Raw genomic sequence first — 25,421 nt, 5'->3', positions numbered from 1 at the left:
GAGAGTTGGAATTGTGACATTAAAAAAAACAAGAATCGACAGAATAAAGTTCATTTGTAGTTCTAAACATATTTAGGGTATTTTTTACTCACCTTTTGTCTCTCCCACGATGTTATTCCTCTCTCCTACAGCGTACATCACAATTACATGCACATGGCAAAGTATGCAAATTAGGCGATGACGTCTTTTAGCGACTTTTAGGACAGCCAATAGCTACTTTCCTCACTGAGGAGTTAGCAACACTTTTTCCGAGTTGTCTTGAACGTATTCAATACGTTGTGTGATGACGCGTCGGTGCTACGTGTCTAGGAAGTAATCCAGTCAACATGGCGACGCAACAAGGAGATGTTGATGAACTCTTCGATGTGAAAAATGCTTATTACATTGGCAGTTATCAACAATGTATCAATGAAGCTCAGAAGGTTAAGGTAATTTATCTGCTGATAAACTGTTTGTGCAACATGGCTAATAGCTAGTCTTTCTGTAGTCTCGATGTAATACGTTTGAACTGGCTAGCTAATCAGCTAACAGTACTAGCCGCTAACGTTAACATCTATGTTATAAAAGCAATTCAGTGAATTAATTGATGATGTTAAATCAAAAACATCACATACTTGCTATTTTCCTCTTTACAGCCAACAACACCTGAGAAGGAGGTTGAGAGAGACATGTTTCTGTACAGAGCCTATATTGCCCAGGTAACTTCATAATTGCACAGATGGCGATATATTTATTAGAACGTCAAATTACGTGAGTGTAACCTTAGTGTCACTGTGCAATAAATTACTATAATGTTTTTATTGTCTAATCTTGAACTATAACTTTAGCATCGGAAGATGCCTCCATTTTAAGTGCCATTAAGACACTGCCTGTCAGTATTGTATCAGTTGTCATCTGTATAATTTCAGAGGAAGTATGCTGTGGTGATGGATGACATCAAGGCCAGCTCCTCACCAGAACTCCAGGCTGTCAAGATGTTTGCTGAGTATCGCGCCAACGAGGGCAAAAGGTTTTATTCCATGAAACAGTCAATATAACAACCCACCTGTGTAATTAAAGTGAAAGGCTTTCTGTCGGCTCTTTTGGTGGTGTAGAAATATTGCTATTTTTTTTTCCTTGTGCAGGGATGCCATTGTGGCTGAACTTGACAAGAAAATGAGCAAGAATGTAGATGTGGCCAACACAACCTTCCTGCTCATGGCTGCGTCCATTTACTACCATGAGATGAACTCGGATGCTGCCTTGAGGACCCTGCACCAGGGAGAAAGTCTGGAGTGGTAAGGACGATCACAGGATACTATTCACGTTTGTAGCCCCTGTTATTATGTGTTATGCGATACGTGAATGTCCCTCTTTTTTTTCAGCATGGCAATGACCATTCAGGTGCTACTGAGTTTAGACCGTGTTGATTTGGCAAGGTATGTCCACTTGACACACACCATCTGATTAAGTAAATTTAGTTATTAAAGGATTCAGCAAATTGAGCATATGATTCAGTGTTGGTCATATATGGTGTTGTTTACTTATTTTGACACGAAGGAAAGAGCTGAAGAAGATGCAGGAGCAGGACGAGGATGCCACACTGACCCAACTGTCCACGGCTTGGGTCAACATCGCTGTTGTGAGTGTCAGCCCATAGCGAAGATCACTACATGCTATAATACAACATTGGAGTGAGCGGGCCTCATTGCCCCTCACCTGAAAGAAATGGGCTTTTGACAGAGCACCACTCTCAATGGAAAAGTAGTCATCAATTTAGGACTGAAGTCCACTCAATTTCTGTCTTCTGATCAACAGAAGAAAAAAAGGACTTGACTTTCCCTTTTTTTTCAGGGAGGAGAGAAGCTGCAGGATGCTTACTACATCTTCCAGGAGATGTCGGATAAGTACTCCCCCACTTTGCTTCTGCTGAATGGCCAGGCTGCCTGCCATATGGCCCAGAACAAGTGGGAGGAGGCAGAGGGGGTTCTCCAGGAGGCACTAGACAAGGTCATTACTTACCTCACATGCATTCTTATCTTAATCAACTGTAGACATATTTCAGAGATTAATTTGTAGATGTGTAGAGGGGTGTTTAAATATAGATGAACACTATTTGATAGCATAACATTATAGGGTGTTACAGTGAAGACATTTTAATAGTACAATTTGAATTAGTTAAACCAATTAGTGGTGTCTGTCTTATCCAACCATATCAGTTAAGTGTCTTCAAGCCAAATACTTGCAATTTTAGCAATTGACCGGTAGGTGATAGAAATACACTAGTAATGCAGTTGTATTCATATTTCAGAAAATGTGCTGGTACATGTATGAATGAAGCGGGATAACGAGTGAGGTCATACAGTGCACCGAGACATTTCTGTGAGGAAAAAGAGGGTGTTTTCCAACCTCTTATAGAGTCTGTTTTTCCCCTAACAGGACAGCAGCCACCCTGAGACTTTGATCAACCTGATTGTGCTGACCCAGCACTTAGGCAAAGCTCCCGAGGTGAGCCTTTGCATCAGTTTTGCCACAAATACTGAGAAATGTTTGTCGGACATTATCAAAGCTTTGGAATGATAAGAGGGTTTATTCAATTGGTAGATATCTTGCACATTAGTGTCCTCCTTGAATAGCAATAAACTTCAAAGACAAAGTTCTAGGGATAAAGTCGCCCCCCCCCTCAAAAAGAAATCTGCTCGTGCCAGATTGAGGTGACTGAGTAAATAATCAATAGAATCTTGACTATCTACAGAATGGTTTCTTCAATGGGGGTCAAAGTAATCACTGATTACCCATCAAGGTTATTTAGCTCGCCTGAGGTGTATATAGATAAGACCTTGTTCTAATGATTTATGATCAATGTTTTTATAGGCATGAATTTCCTTAGCATCAATCTGTTTTGTATTTGTTTGCAGGTAACCAACAGGTATCTCTCTCAACTGAAAGATGCCCATAGAGCTCACCCCTTCCTTAAAGACTACCTGACCAAAGTACGTTGATTACATTTGCCCTTACACAGTTCTACTTCATCTTGAAACAATGCATTCTTCCTTGTTACAGCTGTTGGTCAGCCTTAGCTTTCTTGGAAGTAAATGAAATTATCTGATTGGTGAGCACTGCAGCATATCTAGTCTAAGCATTTAAAACTAGTTTTGACTTTAATTTCATAGACTTCACTACACACAATTCTCCATTAAAAAAGTGTAAATCAACATTGAACAGTTAGGTTGTATCATTCGTTAGACCAGTTTATTTCTGTCCACAACAGTGTCGCTAGTTAAACATTTTCTACCGTGTGTTAAATGCTTCTCCTTTTTTACCTCAGGAGAATGAATTTGACAGACTGACGATGCAGTATGCTCCCACTGCAACTGCTTGAGACAATGGAGACATCTGTTTGGACCCCAAAACATTATTAATACTGGACACACAACTGATTTCTCCATATCTTTTTGTCTATCAATATGGGAAACGCTAAACTGTATAGATTAAAATTGACATGCACATTTAGAAATTTGAATAATAAAAAGATTGAATAATAATATTACCGTACACATATTTTCTTTATACTCACACGTACAGGTATTTGTAGTACATGAAATGTCCCTTCTGATAATGTCTCTTTGATGTTTGTAACATCTGCATTTCTCTCATTGAGAAATGCTTCCAGTCACTCTGTTTCCTTTTAGCATTCCTCTAAAATGTACAATAAATGTTTTATGACCCGGTTTACACCCAGTGTGAGTTTTTTGGGGGTATCTGTACTTTACTATTTCTTTTTTTTGACAACTTTTACTTCACTACATTCCTGAAGAAAATGATGTACTTTCTACTCCATGTATTTTCCCTGACACCCAAAAGTACTCGTTACATTTTGAATGCTTAGCAGGACAGGAAAATGGTCTAATCCACACACTTATCAAGTGAACATTCCTGGCCATCCCTGCGGACTCACTAAACACAAAAATAAGGAAATGGTGCCGTCTGATAAGGAATTTGCAATGACTTATACTTTCGATTCGTAAGTATATTTTAACCCAAATACTTTTAGACTTTAACTCAAGTAGGATTTTACTGGGTGACTTTTACTTGAGTCATTTTCTATTAAGGTATCTTTACTTTTACCACTGGTGTCAGTGTGAAACCAGTGGTGGAGGGTACACACAGTTTATCAATATTTTTAAATTTATCATTCTATTGAAATACATGGATTATGGCCCGACGAGATCAGCTAGAGGTAGACAATGTTTCCTCCTTTATGTTTTTGAAACTATACATTTTGTAAATGAGTGGTGCCATTAAATTCATGAAAACCCTGCAAGGTTGCAGTGCTTGGTTCTTGACAGACTCAAACCGGTGTGTCTGGCACCCTACTACCATACCCCGTTCAAAAGCACTTAATTAAATATTTTGTCCATTCACCCTCAGAATAGCACACATACACAATCCATGTCTCAAGGTTTAAAAATCCTTATTTAACCTGTCTCCTCCCCTTCATCTACACGGATTGAAGTGGATTGGACATGGAGGAAATGCATTTCATAGTATTTGAATGTGTTTTCTGGAACAGTCGACATCTTGTTGATGTGCATCGTTCTGCTGTTACATGTTGCGCTGTCGCTTTAAATTATCTCAGTTTAAAAAAAATCCCAGTACTTGAAAGTAGTGGGCCATAATTACGTCAGCTCCTCCGCTTTTTTCTTCATTCAATTCGTTAGAATGGTTTTAGGTGCGGGTGCTGAACATTATAGTCTTGCCGGTAAAAACGTTTACTAGCAGTACTTTTAATATTGTAACCAGAGAGGTTTCAAGTGCCGTGTGGAATCATGTTCTACATTGATTCCCATTAAAACAGCACGCATTTTTCTGTCACTTGTCAAGACGCAGCATCACAGACACAGCATCACAGACACCGCAGGACACGACTAGCAGCGGAACGACAGAGGAAGGCGAACATTGTGAGGATATCTGGTCTTTTATCGGCGTTATTGGTTATTTTCTTAGTATTAGAAATGTTTCAGGACCACTGGTTTGGTATCTGGTAGGAATAGGTTATTGTAGCTGATGAAATGACGAAGATATGTTATATAAGGCGAATAACGGAGATCAGACAGAATTTAACATTGGCCTCACAAGAATCGTATGTGATACCTCGACTGTACCGCTCTCTAGTATGGCACATCTTTAGTTTAGGTAGCTATCCAGATAGCTAATAATACTTACTGGATTTGTTTTTCTTGGCACACGGACGTGATTTTACAGTTACATCTAATCTCTGATAGATTCAACTAGCGTTAGTTTGGTAGCCGTTTTAAATGCTGTTCTACCCGGTATTGTGTACATGTAATTTAGCGAGCTAATCGGCTAACAAGCTAACGTTAGCTACATTTTGATGTGGTATGAGTAAAATAAGAATTGCCAAATTTCTGGCCAATGTTTACTAGGTCATAGAATACAGTAGCTTGTAATTCTAATAATTATAGCTAGGTAATTAACGTTGGCTATGAAATAAATCCAGCCGGTTTACCCATGGTTTTTGTAGGTTTATAATCCAATCAGACATAAATGATCTTCATGTGAAATGAACCCACGTCCAAATTTAGAAAAGAAAGAATTAACATTAGGCCACTTGAGACTAGGTTAAGCTGCTTAAAGCTTTTTTTCTAGATTTTAGTTTAGCTATATAACTAGCTAGATACAGTAGTTTGGACGCGTCGGGATCTTGCCTGGCTATCTCCTGTACAGAGAAAACACGTCGATCATACTGTCTGTGTCAGTTTTCTAAATCTCCGTTTTCCGTGCCGACACAATGGACAGTCACACGGATGATGACAGTATGAGAGTCGGGGAGGTGGAACCCATGCCTGGCTATACGGGTCTCCTAACGAGAGCGTCTACTGTGATGCTCAGTGCCTTGAGAGACTGCAGCGCGTGCGGTCTAGAGCTCTCTAAAAGGACGCTCCTGGATAACGCTTATATTACATGGACCGAAATCGGCCTTTTCTTCATGTGCGCCGTTATGTGGACGCAGATACGACGGGGACTAACAGAATGTCTGTTCAAGGTAGATACACCCCCATACCCAGCTTTCCCCTCAATCTTGCATACTATACATTCACATACACTTTTCTCCACGAAATACATAAATTCCCTCTTTACTTCAAGAACCATGGGCCTTATTCTCGTTCCCTAATTACAGGAGCCTTCTATCAGAGTTCAGCCTTCATTGGGTGTTTATAAAGGTGTTCATGTCGCATGTTTCATATACCTTGCAGTATAACTGAAATAAGATAACCATTGTATTTCAATTATGGTGAATTCCATTTCACTTTTTAAGCCCACCACAGGTTATTAATTAACACTGGTCTGTTTCTCTCTGGTATAAAATCATAAATTATTCTCCTTGCTGAATTCAACAATTGTTGTCTACTGTACTGGGGCTTGTCCTCCTGACAATTTAATCTTGATGCCCATCAAATTGAATCATATGATGAATACCTTCATTCTGAGGAAGGCCTACACGCTACACTCCAATACCTTTAGTGTCTCAGTGTGTGTCAACTTGTAGTTCCCAACCAGGGGTTCTAGGAACACAGGGGGTCCTTGAGAACACTAATGAGACCATAGGCTTAATGGTCAAATGCACATGAGGGTACTTTAGGCATACTCCGGGCAGAGCAAAATTCACTGTTGTAGCCTAAATCAAGATCAGATACCAGGAAACTGATTCAGTAAGACTATGGAAACCCTTCACCTCAGCTAATGACTCTGCAATAAAATATTAACTCCCGGGTTACAAAGACCAGAGCAGAGATGTGGCAAGCAAGCTTTGCTGAGGAGATTAAGGACACATACATGTGAACCACAGACAGCACCTTTTTTTTCTAAGGGTGTATAGCCTCCCTAATCATTGGTGATTGGCTTAAGGCCGTAGACTGATGAGGAAATCACTGCATGTGAGATCTACTCCTACAGTAGCATTGTCTCTCAAGCTACTCTCACAGCACTCACACAAGCGGGTTTAGACAGTGGTTTCCTGGCGCGTGCTCAAACTATCATCAAAAAGGCAATATTCAGCAATTCTAGGTTGTTTCGTCATTTATTTTCGAGTAGCCTAGTAGCTAGCGTCTCTTTTTTATTTTTTCCCCACACACATTCAGTCAGTTATCCATCAATGAATGTGTTACACACCATTAGCATATCTTTGCCTGTCAATGAATGAATACATTCATAATCCTCCCAGCTTTTGGCTCCATGACAGTAGTAGGGGACTCAAGGCTCTGCTGAGAGATGCAGACTCTGACTCTCTCGCCAGGGGCATCATTTCAGCTAAACCAAAAGTATGGCAAAGTGACATGGGAAGGGGTTTTGTATCAGACCCTTAGACTTTTTCCACATTTTGTTATGTTACAGCCTTATTTTAAAATGGATTAAATAAATGTTTTTCCTCATCAATCTACACACAATATCCCATACTGACAGAGCGAAAACAGGTTTTTAGAAAAATTATTACTTAAAATAAACAGATACCTTATTTACATAAATATTCAGACCCTTTGCTATGAGACTCGAAATGACAGTAGTCATCCAGGTGCATCCAGTTTCCAGTTTGGAAACATCAAGACTGTTCCTAGAGCTGGCCGCCTTGCAAACTCAGCAATCGGGGGAGAAGGGCCTTGGTTAGGGAGGTGACCGAGAACCCGATGGTCACTCTGACAGAGTTCCTTTATGGAGATAGGAGAACCTTCCAGAAGGACAACCATCTCTGCAGTACTCCACCAATCAGGTCTTTATGGTAGAGTGGCCAGACGGAAGCCGCTCCTCAGTAAAATACATGTGACAGGCTGATTGGAGTTTACCAAAAGGCACCTAAAGGACTCTCACAACATGAGAAACAAGATTCTCTGGTTTGATGAAACCAAGATTGAACTTTTTGGTCTGGAGGAAACCTGGCATCATCCCTATAGTGAAGCATGGTGGTGGCAGCATCATGCTGTGGGGGTGTTTTTCAGCGGCAATGACTTGGAGACTAGTCAGGATCGAGGGAAAGATGAACGGAGCAAAGTACAGAGAGATCCTTGATGAAAACCTGCTCAGGACCTCAGAATGGGGTGAAGGTTCACCTTCCAACAGGACAACAGCCCTAAGCACACAGCCAAGACAATGCAGGAGTGGCTTCGGGACAAGTCTCTGAATGTCCTTGAGTGGCCCAACCAGAGCCCGGCCTTGAACCCGATCGAAACATCTCTGGAGAGACCTGAAAATAGTTGTGCATTGATGGTCCCCATCCAACCTGACAGCGCTTGAGAGGATCTGCAGAGAAGAATGGGAGAAATTCCCCAAATACAGGTGTGCCAGGCTTGAAGCGTCATACCCAAGAAGACTCGAGGCTGTACAACAAAGTACTGAGTAAAGAGTCTGAATAGTTATGTAAATGTGATACTTCAGTTGTATTTTTTTTTTTTATACATTTGCAAACATTTCTAAAAACCTGTTTATGCTTTGTCATTATGGGCTATTGTGTGTAGATTTATGAGGGGAAAATATTATTTAATCAATTTTAGAATAAGGCTGTAACATAACAAAATGTGGAAAAAGTCAAGGGATCTGAATATTTTCCAGATGCACTGTATATCGATTATGTATATCGATTATCACGTTGAAAGCTCGGTAGGGGGAGATGAGGTTGCGTGTCCTGTTAAAACTAACACCGCTCAATAACCACACAGAATATAGAATCATTTTTACATCACTGGTTAGAGGACAGTTTGTAGAAGACATCTAGCTACATTTTGAAGTGATCCATTTTGATTCAAGTGGGTCGCCAACGTGGTAAGTGTAGCGCAACACTTTTCGGTGAATCATTTCCATCGGTATCATGCTGAAATCAATAGAACAGGGGGCAAACGTTTTGGAGTGTAGCACTTTTTAAACTAACACTATTCAAAGGCTACACGGAAACTTGAAATAACCTACACATCGTTGGTTGAATGAGGACTTGTAAGAAGGCTTATATCTATATTTTGAATGTTGAATGTTGATTTCGGGAGGCTGCCATCACGGGAAAGGGAACAGACCACTATTTCTGTTAGTTAACGTAAACCCAGGGATGGGCAACTTTAACGTAAAACATTGTGAGCAGAACATTTTAGTGGCCCCCCCCTCTTGCCAGCAGAGATTTTGTAGTTTTTGTTTCAGAGTTAATTTTGTGCAATTCTATACATTTTATCTTGGGGTGTAGGGAAAATGTTGCAGTTTAAAGCAGGTTTCCTGCAATTCTATACATTTTATCTTGGGGTGTAGGGAAAATGTTGCAGTTTAAAGCAGGTTTCCTGCAATTCTACACATTTTGCCATGGGATGGAGAGAAATGTTTGCTGTTTTTGATATGATATCTGAGTGAGACTGACTATCAAAATCATTGGGGATCCCTCATCCAGTAATTTGACCATGATAACTTTAGATAGTTTAGCGGCCAGTCAATTTAGCAATCTAAAATATGTTAGCTGTCATGGGCTAATTGAGTGACTATCAGTGACTGACATAACAAAATAAAAACTGCTGATGCACAACCACATTTTGAATTCACCTTGTGTATTCTACTGTTCTAACTTGCAACAGTAAGTTGAGACCCCGACTGAGTAAAAAGAAAATAGGGGTGGCCACCAGTTGCCCATCCCTGACTTAAATTAATCATGATGAGGCATAGGATATCAACAGTGTAAACAGTTGGCTGCTTTTTAAGTGATTGTTTGTCAAATCCATGTCTTGGTGTGTGGCCAGTGACTTTTATAGAGAGACCGCATCAAATTTGTTGTGCCATTTCATAAGTCCTGCGCATCCCAGCGTGTGACAAAATCAACAGTAACAAAACAAAGATCTATTTTAAGCAGTCTTATGTCATCACGATGACTATAAACCTTTATAATCATATCACCAATCTGAGGTAAAAAGGATGTGTAATTCCACTCAATTCTTTGAGGTGAAAATGTAAGTTTGTGTAAGGTAGTAACAGAAACGGTCCAATTTCCAGGGAAATTTGTGGAATATACAATACTTTAATATGGCAAAATAATTCTATGTCAATTTAAAGTGATAGTATATGTTGCCCACTCAAACAATTTCACACTCATTTAACCATTTACAGAGTAAAAAAATGCTCTCAAACACAATTTAACCGGGTACTCTAGACTAGCCTCTCCATAGTGTCTATGCAGCAGCCTGATCGTTTGATGTCCCTACTAATATGACTTGGAGTGGCATTTTGGTTGCTGGACAGTAAAATAACGTTGATTTGTAAACCAATAGAACATGCAATAAATGCTGGTTCCAATGATATGAAATTAATAGAATTTGTTTAATTTTTCACTAAGCTAGGCTACTTTGAAACAAGGTAAGACATGCTTCATAAAATGACATCAAACGTCCTAGTTTTAAACAATTATGTTTATGGTTAAATAGTTCCTAAATGCTGGCTGCCTCCGCTCAGATTCAAGGTGGGTGATGTGCTGTGCGCAACAGGCACCTTCCTTCACTCTCAGGTCACGTGACCATTTGATCTGAACGAACTGTGCCTCAAGTATGTCGATAGAATAAAGCATTTCGTCGTTAATGTTAATTAAACTTCATTATAATTTGTCAAACATGACTATATTAAAGTTTAGGCTATATTAAAGTTTGGCAAAGTTTTGTTGGCGAATCCCTCAAGTCCGCATCGAGTTGGACATGATGCTGTATGCATATCACCTACACTTTGACTTGTAGGCTTTTTTATTTACAGTGCCTTGCAAAAGTATTCATCGCCTTTGGTGTTTTTCCTATTTTGTTGCATTAAGACCTGAAATATAAATTGATTTTTATTTGGATTTCATGTAATGGACAAAATAGTCAAAATTGGTGAAGTGAAATGAAAAAAAGAACTTGTTTCAAAAAAATTCAAAAACGGAAAAGTGATGTGTATTCACCCCTTTGCCATGAAGCACCTAAATAAGATCTGGTGCAACCTGTCACTTGACCTGTCACATGATCTCAGTATATATACACCTGTTCTGAAAGTCCCCAGGGTCTGCAACACCACTAAGCAAGGGGCACCACCAAGCAAGCGGCACCATGAAGACCAAGGAGCTCTACAGATCAGGGTTGGGTTATAAAAAAATATCAGAAACTCTGAACATCCCACAGAGAACCATTAAATCCATTATTAAAAAATGGAAAGAATATGGCACCACAACAAACCTGCCAAGAGAGGGCTGCCCACCAAAACTCACGGACCAGGCAAGAAGGGCATTAATCAGAGGGGCAACAAAGAGACCAAAGATAACCCTGAAGGACCTGCAAAGCTCCACACCGTAGATTGGAGTATCTGTCCACAGGACCACTTTTAGCTGTACACTCCACAGAGCTGGGCTTTACGGAAGTGGCCAGAAAAATGCCATTGCTTAAAGAAAAAAAATAAGCAAACACGTTTGGTGTTCGCCAAAAGGCATGTGGGAGCCTCCCCAAACATATGTAAGAAGGTACTCTGGTCAGATGAGACTAAAATTGAGCTTTTTGGTCATCAAGGAAAACGCTGTCTGGCACAAACCCAACACCTCTCATCACCTTGAGAACACCATCCCCACAGTGAAGCATGGTGGTGGCAGCATCATGCTGTGGGGATGTTTTTCATCGGCAGGGACTGGGAAACTGGTCAGAATTGAAGGAATGATGGATGGCGCTAAATACAGGGAACTTCTTGAGGGAAACCTGTTTCAGTCTTCCAGAGATTTGAGACTGGGACAGGTTCACCTTCCAGCAGGACAATGACCCTAAGCATACTGCTTTAGCAACACTCAAGTGGTTTAAGGGTAAACATTTAAATGCCTTGGAATGGCCTAGTCAAAGCCTAGACCTCCATCCATCCAAATTGAGAATCTGTGGTATGATTTAAAGATTGCTGTACACCAGCAGAACCCATCCAACTTGAAGGAGCTGGATCAGTTTTGCCTTGAAGAATGAGACATATCCCAAGTGACTTGCAGTTGTAATTGCTGCAAAAGGTGGCTCTACAAAGTATTGACTTTGCGGGGGGTGAATAGTTATGCACGCTCAAGTTTTCATTTTTTTTTTGTCTTATTTCTTGTTTGTTTCACAATAAAAAATATTTTGCATCTTCAAAGTGGTAGGCATGTTGTGTAAATCAAATGATACAAACCCCCCAAAAATCCATTTTAATTCCAGGCTGGAAGGAAACAGAATAGGAAAAATGCCAAGGGAGGTGAATACTTTCGCAAGCCACTGTATGTACATGTACACTGTATGTACATATTATTCAAATTGTAACGGCTGTCTTGGGAAGAAGGTGAGGAGGACCACGGTGCAGCGTGTTAAGTGTTCATGATGATTTTAATTAAAGAAAGCACTGAACACTGAATCAAAACAATAAACGATGACGTGAATTTACAAAACCGAAACAGTACCGTGTGGCCCAAACACTCACACGGAAACAAACACCCACAAACCAAAAGTGAAACCCAGGCTACCTAAGTATGATTCTCAATCAGAGACAACTAACGACACCTGTCTCTGATTGAGAACCATACTAGGCCGAACACAAAAACCAACATAGAAAAACCAACAGACTGCCCACCCCAACTCACGCCCTGACCATACTAAAACAAATAATAAAATAACAGAACTATGGTCAGAACATGACACAAATGTTGGCCTTTGATACAATTCTGATCGGTGTGATTGTTTGATATTGTGATTTTAGTGTGAAATCTATATTCTTCTTGTCCGACAATTTTTTTTGTAACTTGCCCCGGACAAGAGGACAAGCGTTAATGTTGAGCCCTGATGTCAAGTCAAACAGCAGTTGCCAAAGCCATCTACTACAGACAACTTTACCACTGCACTGTTTTGAGAAAAAGCCAAGTTGTTCCCTGCAGCTACGTCAATGTGCTCTCCAAAAAAACAGCCAGCCATTACAAACAGCCTTCAGTCTCGCTTCAACGCTAAACTGCATTTGCCTTTAATCGGAATTTGAATGATTTTGGTGTTGAGCGAGATTATGACGACTGCCATACCCTGCCATGGCGCCCCTGTCTCTCGCACTGTTGGGGTTGACTGGGAGGTGCTCCAATGTCCGTTCCAACAGATGTGGCTCACAGCTCATTGTTAATTTGGACATTTGGCTGGGTTAGGAGTAAAGCTAAATGCTATATCATAGGCCCCATATGTTGGCTCAGATGTGGTCAGGGAATGGGCGGCTTTTTCCTTTTAGTCACAACTACTATGGACAGACCCTGGATGAGAAATGGCCGGGCCTTTCACAATTAATTACACTAGTACAATCTGATGCTATACTATCGGGGTATTTTTCGAATTACGTGTGTGTTGCGTAAGAAGCACCCAAACAGTGATTGAGAAATGCCAAGGGATATAAATCATGTTAACGAAAATTAGCATCCAGTGACGCATTGAGGCTAAACTATCTAGCTTTCATCTGAGGAATGTGTACTCCAATATAGCCCAACAACTTCAGCCTCTCATAGAATTAAGGGACACCATAAATAAAACACAAGGCTTTTTGAAATCTCCTGGGTGCTCCTGTTCTACTACTCCCTTAAATATTTGAAGCTATCAGGGGACTATTCCCACAACCTCTGTCTCTGTGGCAGCATGGGTATATAAAGAAGCGTCTGAGATGGAGGGGGAGTAGAGAGAGACAGGACCTACAGTGAACCCACTGACTAACTGACGGACTGACTGACTGACTGCCCCTCATGCAGCAACAATAGTCTCTCTAATACAACAAACCCCCGACCGACCACACTGTAAAAACTCTGGGCACTAGTTACCTATAGACTAGGACTAGGACTTTTTTCTTCTTCCTGTGGTACATGTCTTCACATAAGATGGCCTCTCTGACTTTACTGTGAAAAACGCCTTTTTTAAGGACTTTCTATTTGGAGGATATAGACGCACACTGTTGAGCTCTGATTGGCAGATGGCTCAGAGCGGTCAGTCACCTTCCGGCTTTGTAGTTACTGTTGTTATTACACTGTCTTAACTCGGTCACTGCACTGCACTGAGGGCAGAGGTGTCGGCTTAGAAGACTTGGGCTCAGACAATAAACTGTAGGGCCCTAAAGGCTCTCTGTATCAGTGTTTGCCTTGTGTATAACATTGGGATGCTGTTTATGATTAACTAACACTTACACTTGGTGGTACTGTTATTTTATTGCTATACACCTGCCTATATGACAAGGAGGTCAGTGTATGATTGTGTGCGGGTGTGTGCGTGTCTGCCTTGACTGTCTGTATATTTACTAGTGAGTGTGGGTGTGAAAGTGCACGATGCCTGACTTCCACTTCCTGCTGCTATAGTGCTGCAACTGGGGCCAGGGCTCGGCTAAGCTGGTGCAGCACACCCAGCTCTTATTAACGGGGCCAATTTCGGCACTGATACATGGCCTGCCTGCTTCTCCACAGCCACAGCCTCTCAGGATCCGGGCAAACGTGCCAAGCCTAACTGAAACGCACTCAGCAGCAGTTCATAACCCCTCTTATGAATTCCTGTCTCCCGCTCGCAGCAAATACATGTACTTGACAGTGTTAGCCTGGTTTTAGGGCTTATCAGCATTGGGCTATGTTTCAAAACCACTTGATGTAGAAGGCGCCCTCAACCACAGGTCTTGGATCAGATCCTAATGTAAACCATTTGGGGATGGGAAAATAATAAAATCTGACCCTGTATCAGTGGTTAGGGTCAACATCTCTCCTGACTAACTAACTTTCTGGTTATTCTAATTTCTAAAACCGTCTGACATGAGCCATGACAAGTCACACATACAGGCTTAACGACTATTGTTATCAAACTGTAGTAGTGTAGTAAAACTATTTGTCTTGATTAAATGTCCCAGCAGCCCTCAATTAAAGAGATGATCCTAACATCCTCTCATATAAATATTGATTAAGTGTAGCTGGTCTCTATATAACTGGCTTTAACAAAATAGCGTATGAAGAAGCAGACAGGAACTAATTTATTATGATTAACTAAACAACTCCTATAAATAACTTGTGTTTACCGGCTGTCTTTCCCCTGGCAAGCTAGAATGCACAGCCTTGACCACAACAACAAAACATGTCCCTCTGTAGAGAGACAGCACATTGTGTCTGTCAAACTTGGCAGAGCTCTGTAACCCCAACAACAAGGCTACTCTATGCCAATACGATTGAGAGGGCAAAGGAAATCGGAGCTCATTGTCTCCTCAGCACAACATAGCGCTGGAGAGCCCAGAGTCTGAGAGAGTTGTGGTGGGACCATTCATTAGTAGGATATAATAGATATCCAGCCTGTTGACAAGGAGTTTCCTACTTTCCATGCTTTTTAAAAGGTAGTACCGTAGTTTAATACTTTTCAGTGGTTTTTGAACAGGATTTAGGCCTACATGGAAGTTTCTCATTAGGCAGTTGAAGGGCTAGTGTACATCCGCACATTTATAATTGTAGGAAAATAGCAAATTCTGTAATTTCCACCTGGTGTTGTTGTCCGTCTCCTCCTCCCCCTCTCACAACACTGTCACACGGAACCCAAACCGGCTGCGTGCGTGCACCATCATGCATACATTTATTTTGTCCCCACGATACGAAGGTTAAAATATCAAAACAAACTGAACCAATTATATTAATTTGGGGACAGGTCGAAAAGCATTAAACATTTATGGCTAGTTAGCTTGCACTTGCTAATTTGTCCTATTTTGCTAGCAAATTGGTCCTGGGATATAAAAATTGAGTTGTTATTTTACCAGAAATGCACAAGGTCCTCTACTCCGCCAATTAATCCACACATAAAACGGTCATTCGAATCGTTTCTAGTTATCTCTTCCTTACATGCTTTTTCTTCTCTTGACTTTATATTGCGATTGGCAACTTTCATAAATGAGGTGCATTACCACCACTGACCTCATTCGTCTTTCAGTCACCCACGTGGCTATAACCAATGAGGAAATGGCACGTGGGTACCTGCTTCTATAACCCAATGAGGAGATGGGAGAGGCAGGACTTGCAGTGTGATCTGCGTCAGAAATAGAAAGGACTTCTATTTTAGCCCTTGGCAACACAGATGCTCGTTGGCGCGCGTGAGCAGTGTGGTTGCAATAATGGAATAACAGATTTCTAAATTTATTTTGCAACGCTCACACACGCGACGTGAGCGTGTGGTCAGCCTGTTAGACCAGCCTCTGCCAGAGCCTGTTGGTTAGCATAGCAACAGGATAGTTAACCCCACATGAGCTACACATCTGGGAGAGCGTAACCAAAGATAGCCCACAGCTTGTTGTTTCCAATGGGAACAAATGAGTCATAGTGGGAAGAACAAGCAAGGAGGTGGGCAGAGCCCAGCATGAGCTAGTGAGATCCTATTAGATCATTGTAGCATACATCTGCATATTTCCGTTAGGGAACACCTACTATGTGAAGTGTGCGTTTGCAATAACTCACCTATGCACTTCTAAACAATGCAATTTTGTATAACTTTGGCAAAGGTAAAGTCTACAAAACGTAGTCCACTCTGTTCATAACAGATTCTAGTTTTGGAAACAGAAAACTGTATTGAGATCAAATGTTTCATCAATGAGAAAATGTGCAGAATGTCAGCCAAAATCCATCTGCTTCCATCTTCTCCCACTGCCGGCTACTTGGCTTCCTCTCACTACCATCATTTGCTAGTGAATGGAAACAAGCGCATGCTTCACATTTATGCATCCGGTGAAATATGTCTCATTGTTCTGTGGTGTAACAGTGACTGTTTAACAAAGAGGTATTACTCTGTTAGCCCAAACACAAGGGCAGCTGAGCTGACCCTACCAGGTTTGTTTGAGCTGAACCCACTGTCATTCGACCTCGTCCTCCCCCCACCTTCTCATCGCTAAGCCTCCTCCATCTTGTCAAAGATTTACCCAGTGGATGAGAGTCTATATAGTTCTTGGCTCATCCCTGTAGTGTCATACGGTCTAAGCGTCGTTAATAAAATGAACACTAATCAGCTAGCCTCTCCTTTAGTTCCTACTATATGACCGCCTGGCTCAGCCCGGCAGGCAGTGACGTGGTTATTACAGTGACCTCATAAACCGCAGCCTCCTGGCTTTATGCACCCTCTTAGTGTTGCATTATGGATGATGCCCATATGCTCACACATACAGGGAGAACGAAACAGCTTGTGTGAATAATAGTTCATTTTTGTCTTGCTGCAAATGGCAGGAAATGACAAACCACTCTCACTTAGTGATGCAACATTCGGTCAATTTTGTTGCCAACTAACCAACCCCCATTAACAGTTAACAAACGGTTAAATTTGTTTCAAACAGTAAAATTACATGACCAACAGAAAATACATGGAAGGACATTTTTTCACTAAAACATGCGACAATAGCGAGCCTATCCTCCCATATTACTGAACATGCAACTACTGTAATGAAGCAATGAATGTAATACATAATTTTTTAACATTTGCCAAATTGCAGATTGTGGGAAAGCACTGTTCTTAAAGACACACCTGATGCGAGCCGTTTCAAGTGACAGAGTTTAACATCTCCATTAGAAACTTGTGTTCGTAAATGCAATCTGGAGTACCAGGTGTAGACCTTACAGTGAAATGCTTACTTACGAACCCCGAACCAACGATGCAGTTTTAAAAAATACGGATAAGAACAAGAGATAAAAGTAACAAGTAATTAAAAAGCAGCAGTAAAAAAACAATAACGAGACCATATACAGGGGGGGTAGCGGTACAGAGTCAATGTGCGGGGGCACCGGTTAGTTGAGGTAATATGTGCATGTAGGTAGAGTTAAAGTGACTATGCATAGATGATACCATCAGAGTAGGGTGTAAAAGCGGGGAATCCAGAGAATAGAATTATGGTCAGATTTGCCAAATGGAGGGCGAGCTTTCAGGGTTCTACCCTAACTTTTTTCCCAAGGAGTACATGTGCTCCTAAATGAAAAAATGTAGGAGGACAGTGAACAATGTTCAAGTAACACAGTTTATTAACAAACATATTTATACTCTGTGTGAGTGTACTAAGGGACAAACATCTGTGCAATAGCACATACCACCAAAATCACCATTGACCCATGCCTACTAGATGCAAAGGATATCAGTTGTCCAGCTGCTTTTGTATGTTGGCCGTCTGGCACGCTTAAAGGTCAGACAGCGGTCCACGGCAGGAGTGGGATAGAACTCCTCAACAGAAGACCCCTCCAGGCTGCTCCTCATCAGGTCTTCGCTGGTGGAGACCCCAAGGAAGCTTCTTGACGAATTCTTAATCCGGTTCTGCGCAGAGAAGCCTCGCTCACACTGGGTGGCTGAAATGGGCAGCACCAGCATAAGCTGCACCAACTCCAGTATGTTCTAGGGAAATGATGATAACTTTACATTTCATTTAAACAAAACCAACTATAGAAGGATACCATACATAGCCACTCAGGACTGTTAGTCTACTTTGTAATCGTGCCTGTAGGGGTCCTTTGTTAACATGGTCTCCCACAGGCCACTGTAGGATGTGTCCTTGAAATTGTGGCTGACCAGGATTTTCAGCCCCTGCCACTCATCCTGGATTGCAGCAATGTTGCACCCCGATCTGCAGGATTGGACAGAGCAAGTGAGTTTGAAAATATGCAAGCATAACATTGTCTCATATGGCAATGCAGTGTCAAATAAGTTCTTACCTCTAGAGGCTCCTTGAAATGCCTCATCAGGTCTACCACACACACCATCATCGCCAAAGGTGAGAAGGCTGGCCTGGTCTTCTGGCCATGTGTCAGGGTTTAGCACTCTGAAAGACTCCACTGGGATCTGGACACCCTCATCCTTCAGCAAACTACCAAACATGGCTTTGAGATCATCCACGCCCATGTTGATGGCCACCTCCACTTGCTGCTTCAGCTGGGGATTGGTGAGGTCCGTGATGCCTTTCAGATTCCCCTTCAGTGTTATTCCCTTTAACAGAACACACACCAACACACAATGAAATGTCTGGCCATTTGTCAGTCTCCCATAAAACATTTTTAAAGACTTCTCCACTGCATTTCCCTCCTTACTCTCAAATTGTTCTATTGGGCAACGAATACATTGATTCTCACAGAGAATCTGTCTTAATCATTGATTTCTCTTACATCCTAACAAGCTCTCATCCTAACACACCTCGAATCTCCTCTCGTCACCCTGCTGCTGAGCAAGCATGGTCTGGATCTTCTCCAGCATGCCTCCTGCCTTTGCCCTAAGCTTTAGTGCTTCCAGTCTGGTCACTGTCTTCCTCAACTCTGACTTGGGGGACGATCAGGTCATTCCTTTTCAGGGTGAGGCTAAGTGAGGATAGCTCCTCAAACATGTCTGAGGGAAAAGGGCAGAATGCACAAGAGTGCAAATATCCACACCGAGCTCTTGCCCAAAAACATAGAGCTCTCGTTTGGATTTTCCGCTGAAGTGGTACGTCTTCCATATCAGATTCAGAAGATTGTACACGACAGACACCTTTGGCTCTTTCTTCTGGTCAGTACTGCCAGCTCTAGCCTGTGAAAGTCATAACAGAATCTTCCAAACAATTCACCGTCTCGTGCCAACAGAAATCTATAATTCTGTGGTATTTACCATTCCAGCACTTAGAGCATGCACACACACCACACTTTAACATTCTCTGCTAGCAAATAAAATAAAATCATAGAGAATGTATTAGTTAAACCTAATTGGCATAGTGGATTTGGGATTATATGCCCCCCTGCCTCTCTCTGCAGGTGGGCAATCACTCCCCCACGGTAGCCCATGTTCACGGAGGCACCATCTGCCCAGAAGGAGATACACTTCATCCATGACCCTCCATCCTCCTCTGGGCAAACAGCAAGAAAATGCAGCCTTGGTGGCATCCAAAACACCTCGAATGACAAAAAAAATTATACAAAAGTATTTCTGACAAACTAAATTCTATCTCCTTACGAATAATGCCACTTTACAAAAGAATAAAGCCTATGAAGAGACTTACCCAAGCATGGGAGTGCTCAAGGGTCTGTTGTCCGACCAGGAGATTGCCCTCTACAATATTTGCAGAACATGACGTTGTTTTCCAACTCTAGCCATGGGAACATTGAGCCAATTCGCTTTGAATCTACAGTTGAAGTCAGAAGTTTACATTCACCTTAACCAAATACATTTAAACTCAGTTTCACAATTCCTGACATTTAATCCTAGTAAAAGATCATTGTCTTAGGTCAGTTAGGATCACTACTTTATTTTAAGAATGTGAAATGTCATAATAATAGTAGAGATAATGATTTCAGCCTTTTTCTTTCATCACATTCCCAGTGGGTCAGAAGTTTACGTACACTCAATTAGTATTTGGTAGCATTGCCTTTAAATTGTTTAACTTGGGTCAAACTTTTCAGGTAGCCTTCCACAAGCTTCCCACAATAAGTCGGGTGAATTTTGGCCCATTCCTCCTGACAGAGCTGGTGTAAATTAGTCAAATTTGTAGGCCTCCATGCTCGCACACGCTTTTTCAGTTCTGCCCACAAATCTATGAGATTGAGGTCAAGGCTTTGTGATGGCCACTCAAATACCTTGATTTGGTTGTCCTTAAGCCATTTTGCTACAACTTTGGAAGCATGTTTGGGGTCATTGTCCATTTGGAAGACCCATTTGCGACCAAGCTTTAACTACCTGACTGATGTCTTGAGATGTTGCTTCAATATATCCACAATTTTCCTACCTCATGATGCCATCTATTTTGTGAAGTGCACCAGTCCCTCCTGCAGCAAAGCACCCCCACAACATGATGCTGCCACCCCCGTGCTTCACGGTTGGGTTGGTGTTCTTAGCTTGCAAGCCTCCCCTTTTTCCTCCAAACATAACGATGGCCATTATGGCCAAACAGTTCTATTTTTGTTTCATCAGACCAGAGGACATGTCTCCAAAAAGTACAATCTTTGTCCCCATGTGCAGTTGCAAACCGTATTCTGGCTTTTTTATGGTGGTTTTGAAGCAGTGGCTTCTTCCTTGCTGAGCGGCCTTTCAGGTTATGTCGATACAGGACTTGTTTTACTGTGGATATAGATACTTTTGTACCCATTTCCTACAGCATCTTCACAAGGTCCTTTGCTGTTCTGGGATTGATTTGCACTTTTCGCTCCAAAGTACGTTAATCTCTAGGAGACAGAACGTGTCTTTGTCCTGAGCGTTATGACGGCTGCCTGGTCCCATGGTGTTTGTACTTGCATACTATTGTTTGTACAGATGAACGTGGTACCTTCATGCGTTTGGAAATTGCTCCCAAGGATGAACCAGACTTGTGGAGGACTACAATTTGTTTTCTGAGATCTTGGCCGATTGCTTTCCCATGATGTCAAGTAAAGAGGCATTGAGTTTGAAGGTAGGTCTTGAAATATATCCACAGGTACACCTCCAATTGACTCAAATTATGTCAATTAGCCTATCGGAAGCTTCTGAAGCCATGACAATTTTCTGAAATTTTCCAAGCCGTTTAAAAAGGCACAGTCAACTTAGTGATACAGTGAATAATAAGTGAAATTATCCGTCTAAACAATTTCTGGAAAAATTACTTGTGTCATGCACAAAGTAGATGTCCTAACCAACTTAACAAAACTATAGTTTGTTAATTAACAAGACATTTGTGAAGTAGTTGAAAAACAAGTTAATGACTCCAACCTAAGTATGTAAACTTCAGACCTCAACTGTATAAATATATTATCCCTCCGCCGGCTACAGGGGACGTTGAAGTGACAGCGGGGGACCCGGTATCTTCACTAACGTTGTTCTCAGCATCCCTAAAGTTAGCCGCCATGTCAACGTTTGCCACCTCGGATAAACCTTGTGAAGAGGCTTCATTTAGTTGAAACCTTGCGAATCCCCCTCACCAGATTCCTCTTTCTCCTAGTCACCTTTTCGCTTAAAATAAAATTGAATGGGCTTAATTTTTAGCGATGTTTGCACTTTAACTTATAGCCTATACCGATACCTTTTTCCAGTGTTGTTCACCTTTCTCTCACTCTGACTGGACTGCGTCATCACATAAAACTCTGTGGTTGGTGCATGCCGCATGTGGAATGTGAGACGTGTAATTTTTAAACAATTACCAGCGGGGGAAAAATAGATTACGGTGAACTGTAATCTTTACACACACTGCGCTCGTAAATGATTTTCGCACATATCTATTTTTAGGCGCAAATGTGAGTGAAATACTCGTACTGTAGAGCCCTGGCTTTGTATGAGTCTCTGTGTGTGGAGTAATGGTGGTCCAGAGTTTTTTCCCCCCTCTGGTTGTACATTTAACATGCTGATAGAAATTTGGTAAAACAGATGTAAGTTTCCCTGCCTTAAAGTCCCCAGCTACTAGGAGCACTGCCTCTGGGTGAGCGCGTAATTTTTTGCTTATGGCGTAATACAGCTCATTCAATGCTGTCTTTGTGCCAACCTCAGTCTGTGGTTGAATGTAAACAGCTACGAAAAATACAGATGAAAACTCTAGATAGTGTGGTCTTCAGGTTATCATGAGATACTCTACCTCAGGCGAGCATAAGCTCAAGACTTCCTTAGATATCATGCACCATCTGTTATTTACAGAAATACATAGTCCCCTGCCCCTTGTCTTACCAGACACTGCTGTTCTATCCTGCAGGTACAACACCATAGTGTCCTCAAACTCATTACAAAGCTAAGGACCCTGGGACTAAACAGCTGCCTCTGCAACTGGACCATAGACTTCCTGCTGTGCTGGCCCCAGGTGGTAAGGGTAGATAACACATCCGCCACGCTGATCCTCAACATGGGGGGCCCCTCAGGGGTGACACTGTCATCAGCAAATTTAATGGTGTTAGAGTTGTGCCTGGCCGTGCAGTCATGAGTGAGAGTTTGAAAGTGAAGTGAAGACACTTGCCAGTTGGTCAGCGCATGCTCAGAGTACACGTCCTGGTAATCCATCTGGCCCAGCAGCCTTGTGAATGTTGACCTGTTTAAAGGTCTTACGCACATCGGCTGCGGGAAAGCGTGATCACACAGTCATCCAGTACAGTTGATGCTCGAATGCATGTTTCAGTGTTTCTTGCCTCGAAGCAAGCATATGAGTTATTTAGCTCGTCTGGTAGGCTCGTCACTGGGCAGCTCTCGGCTGTGCTTCTGTAATAGTTTGCAAGTCCTGCTACATCCGACGAGCGTCGTATTGACACTTTTCCTGTTTGATGGTTCGTCGGATGGCATAGCGGGATTTATTATAAGCTTCCGGGTTAGAGTCCCGCTCCTTGAAAGCAGCAGCTTTACCCTTTTTAGCTCAGTGCGGATGTTGCCTGTAATCCATGGCTTCTGGTTGGGGTATGTACATACAGTCACTGTGGGGACGACATCCTCGATGCACTTATTGATCAAGCCAGTGACTGATGTGGTGTACTCAATGCAATTGGAAGAATCCCGGAATATATTCCAGTCTATGCTAGCAAAACAGTCCTATAGATTAGCATCTGCTTCCTCTGACCACTTTTTTATAGACTGAGTCAATGGTGCTTCCTGCTTTAATTCTTGCTTCTAAGCAGGAATCAGGAGGATAGAGATATGGTCAGATTTGCCAAATGGAGGGCGAGGGAGAGCTTTGTACACTTCTCTGTGTGTGGAGTAGAGGTGGTCTAGATTTTTTTTTTTACCTCTTACATTTAACATGTTGATAGAAATTTGGTAAAACTGTTTAAGTTTCCTTGCATTAAAAGGCACGGCCACTAGGAACGCTGCCTCTGGATTAACATTTTATGGCGGAATACAGCTCATTCAGTACGGATTTAGTTCCAACCTCGCTCTGTGGTGGTATATAGACAGCTACAAAAAAAAACAGATAACTCACTATTTACCCAGAGTTTCTGTGTTTCAGTATGATATGTTGGATGAGACACCAATGTCAAGTTCAATAGCCTTGTTCAAGAATTGTACAAATCCCTACACGCGAAGTCCGGCTAGACAATTACCTATCAACTAGACTCCGTAACAGTCTGCAGCTTATCATAAGATACTCCACCTCAGGCGAGCAAAACTTTGAGACTTCCGTAGATATCATGCACCAACTGTTTACATAAATGCATAGGCCCCCACCCTGTGTTTTACCAGAGGCTGCTGTTCTGTCTTGCCGATAGAGTGTACAACCCGCCAGCTCTATGTTCTTAGTGTCGTTCATCCACGACTCAGTGAAGCATAAAATATTACAGTTTTTAATGTCCCGTTGGTAGGATATCAGTGCTTTCAGCTCATCCCATAAATTTTCTAGGGTTTGAACGTTAGCTAGCAGAACGGAGGGCAAGGGCAGATTAGCCACTCGTCGCCTGGTCCTCACAAAGAACCCTGATCTTTTGCCTCGAAATCTAGTCTGGTCAGGTGTCAGTGTATCCCTCGCGTCCGACTCATTGAAGAAAAACTCTTCATCCAGTTTGAGGTGAGCAATCCCAGTTCTGATGTTTAGAAGCTCCTATCGGTCATAGGAGAAGGTAGCAGCAACATTATGTACAAAACAAGTTACGAACCAGGCGAAAAAACAAACAAAAATGTCCTCAGCAATTGTTTTCTGTGCTATGCTACATTTGGAAAATTTGGGGATTGGCTGTTCTCATTACCAAAATTGGTAAAGGGCCCAATTGAGACCCATGTTATAGCCCACATGCCCAACTGTGCAAAAAATAACACACATTTGTGAATCGTTGCATTAATCAAGTGTGCAACATTATGTGCAATATGGTTTAGATGAGAAGCTCCTGTATAGTTTGAATTGCTATCCTTATTTTGTCTATATACTATGGTATTTACGGTATGCTAATAGGTGCACACACATGATGCAGTAATGTGGCTTTGGACACACCACATCCAAGGCTAAAGTAAGTGTAGTGTAAACAGAAAAGGTGCAAATCTGATGTTGAAGAGAGAGATCTTACTACATACACATATTTTACTCATGTAAATCCACCCTTAATCTCACACCTAAAGGAAATTAGGTCAATGCCTCCTCTGAGAACAGGTAATATCCTCTCTCAGGTTGAGAGCTGTTGTTGCCTACTCAGCACAACACACCCACACACACACCACAGAGAGCGAGAGGAAGAGAGAGATACTCAAGCATATCTCCCACAAGTGTATTCTGTTTGTCTGTTCTCTCATCTATGGTTTGTTTTGTATCATGTGTATGTATGCTGTGATTATGGTGTGTATTGTCTCTTGTGTGCATGGAGTGTGCGTGTATAATGTTTCTCGGGAATGTACAGGCTATGTAGGGTAAGTGTACTTATTAAGCTCACAAAAATATACGTTTACACATTTCTAACCTAAATGATACTCTAACCTTTCAAATGGTCAAATAAATATCATCAAGAAATAATGATTTTATTCAAAAACATGCGTGTCACAATTATCGGCAGCCCTGTA

At 41.7% G+C, this 25,421-nt stretch overlaps 2 protein-coding genes across 4 annotated transcripts in view; both read left to right on the top strand.

Annotated features, from left to right (window-relative positions):
- The first annotated feature begins 291 nt into the window (after window positions 1-291).
- cope (COPI coat complex subunit epsilon) lies at window positions 292-3,710 on the top strand. Its single transcript, XM_029632305.2, has 10 exons — window positions 292-428; window positions 636-698; window positions 909-1,009; window positions 1,125-1,277; window positions 1,365-1,418; window positions 1,540-1,621; window positions 1,834-1,989; window positions 2,419-2,487; window positions 2,898-2,972; window positions 3,308-3,710. The coding sequence occupies exons 1-10, from the start codon at window positions 327-329 to the stop codon at window positions 3,359-3,361; spliced, it is 909 nt and encodes a 302-aa protein (XP_029488165.1). The 5' UTR covers window positions 292-326; the 3' UTR covers window positions 3,362-3,710.
- Window positions 3,711-4,609: 899 nt separating this feature from the next.
- The window catches only part of LOC115108216 (ceramide synthase 1), a 40,052-nt gene continuing 19,240 nt past the window's right edge, over window positions 4,610-25,421 (top strand). Inside the window, exons 1-2 of one of the 3 annotated variants that reach the window (XM_029632302.2) lie at window positions 4,610-4,940; window positions 5,800-6,046. In XM_029632302.2, coding sequence (XP_029488162.1) covers window positions 5,819-6,046 — 228 coding nt within the window. In that variant the 5' untranslated portion in view covers window positions 4,610-4,940; window positions 5,800-5,818. Of the gene's footprint in view, window positions 6,047-25,421 lie in introns of all 3 variants that reach the window. The other 2 variants (XM_029632301.2, XM_029632304.2) reach the window with 2 other exon arrangements.

The sequence above is a fragment of the Oncorhynchus nerka genome, linkage group LG24, assembly GCF_034236695.1.
Source record: "Oncorhynchus nerka isolate Pitt River linkage group LG24, Oner_Uvic_2.0, whole genome shotgun sequence".
Taxonomy (NCBI): Eukaryota; Metazoa; Chordata; class Actinopteri; order Salmoniformes; family Salmonidae; genus Oncorhynchus; species Oncorhynchus nerka.
This window is presented reverse-complemented; position numbering and strand designations above follow the sequence as displayed.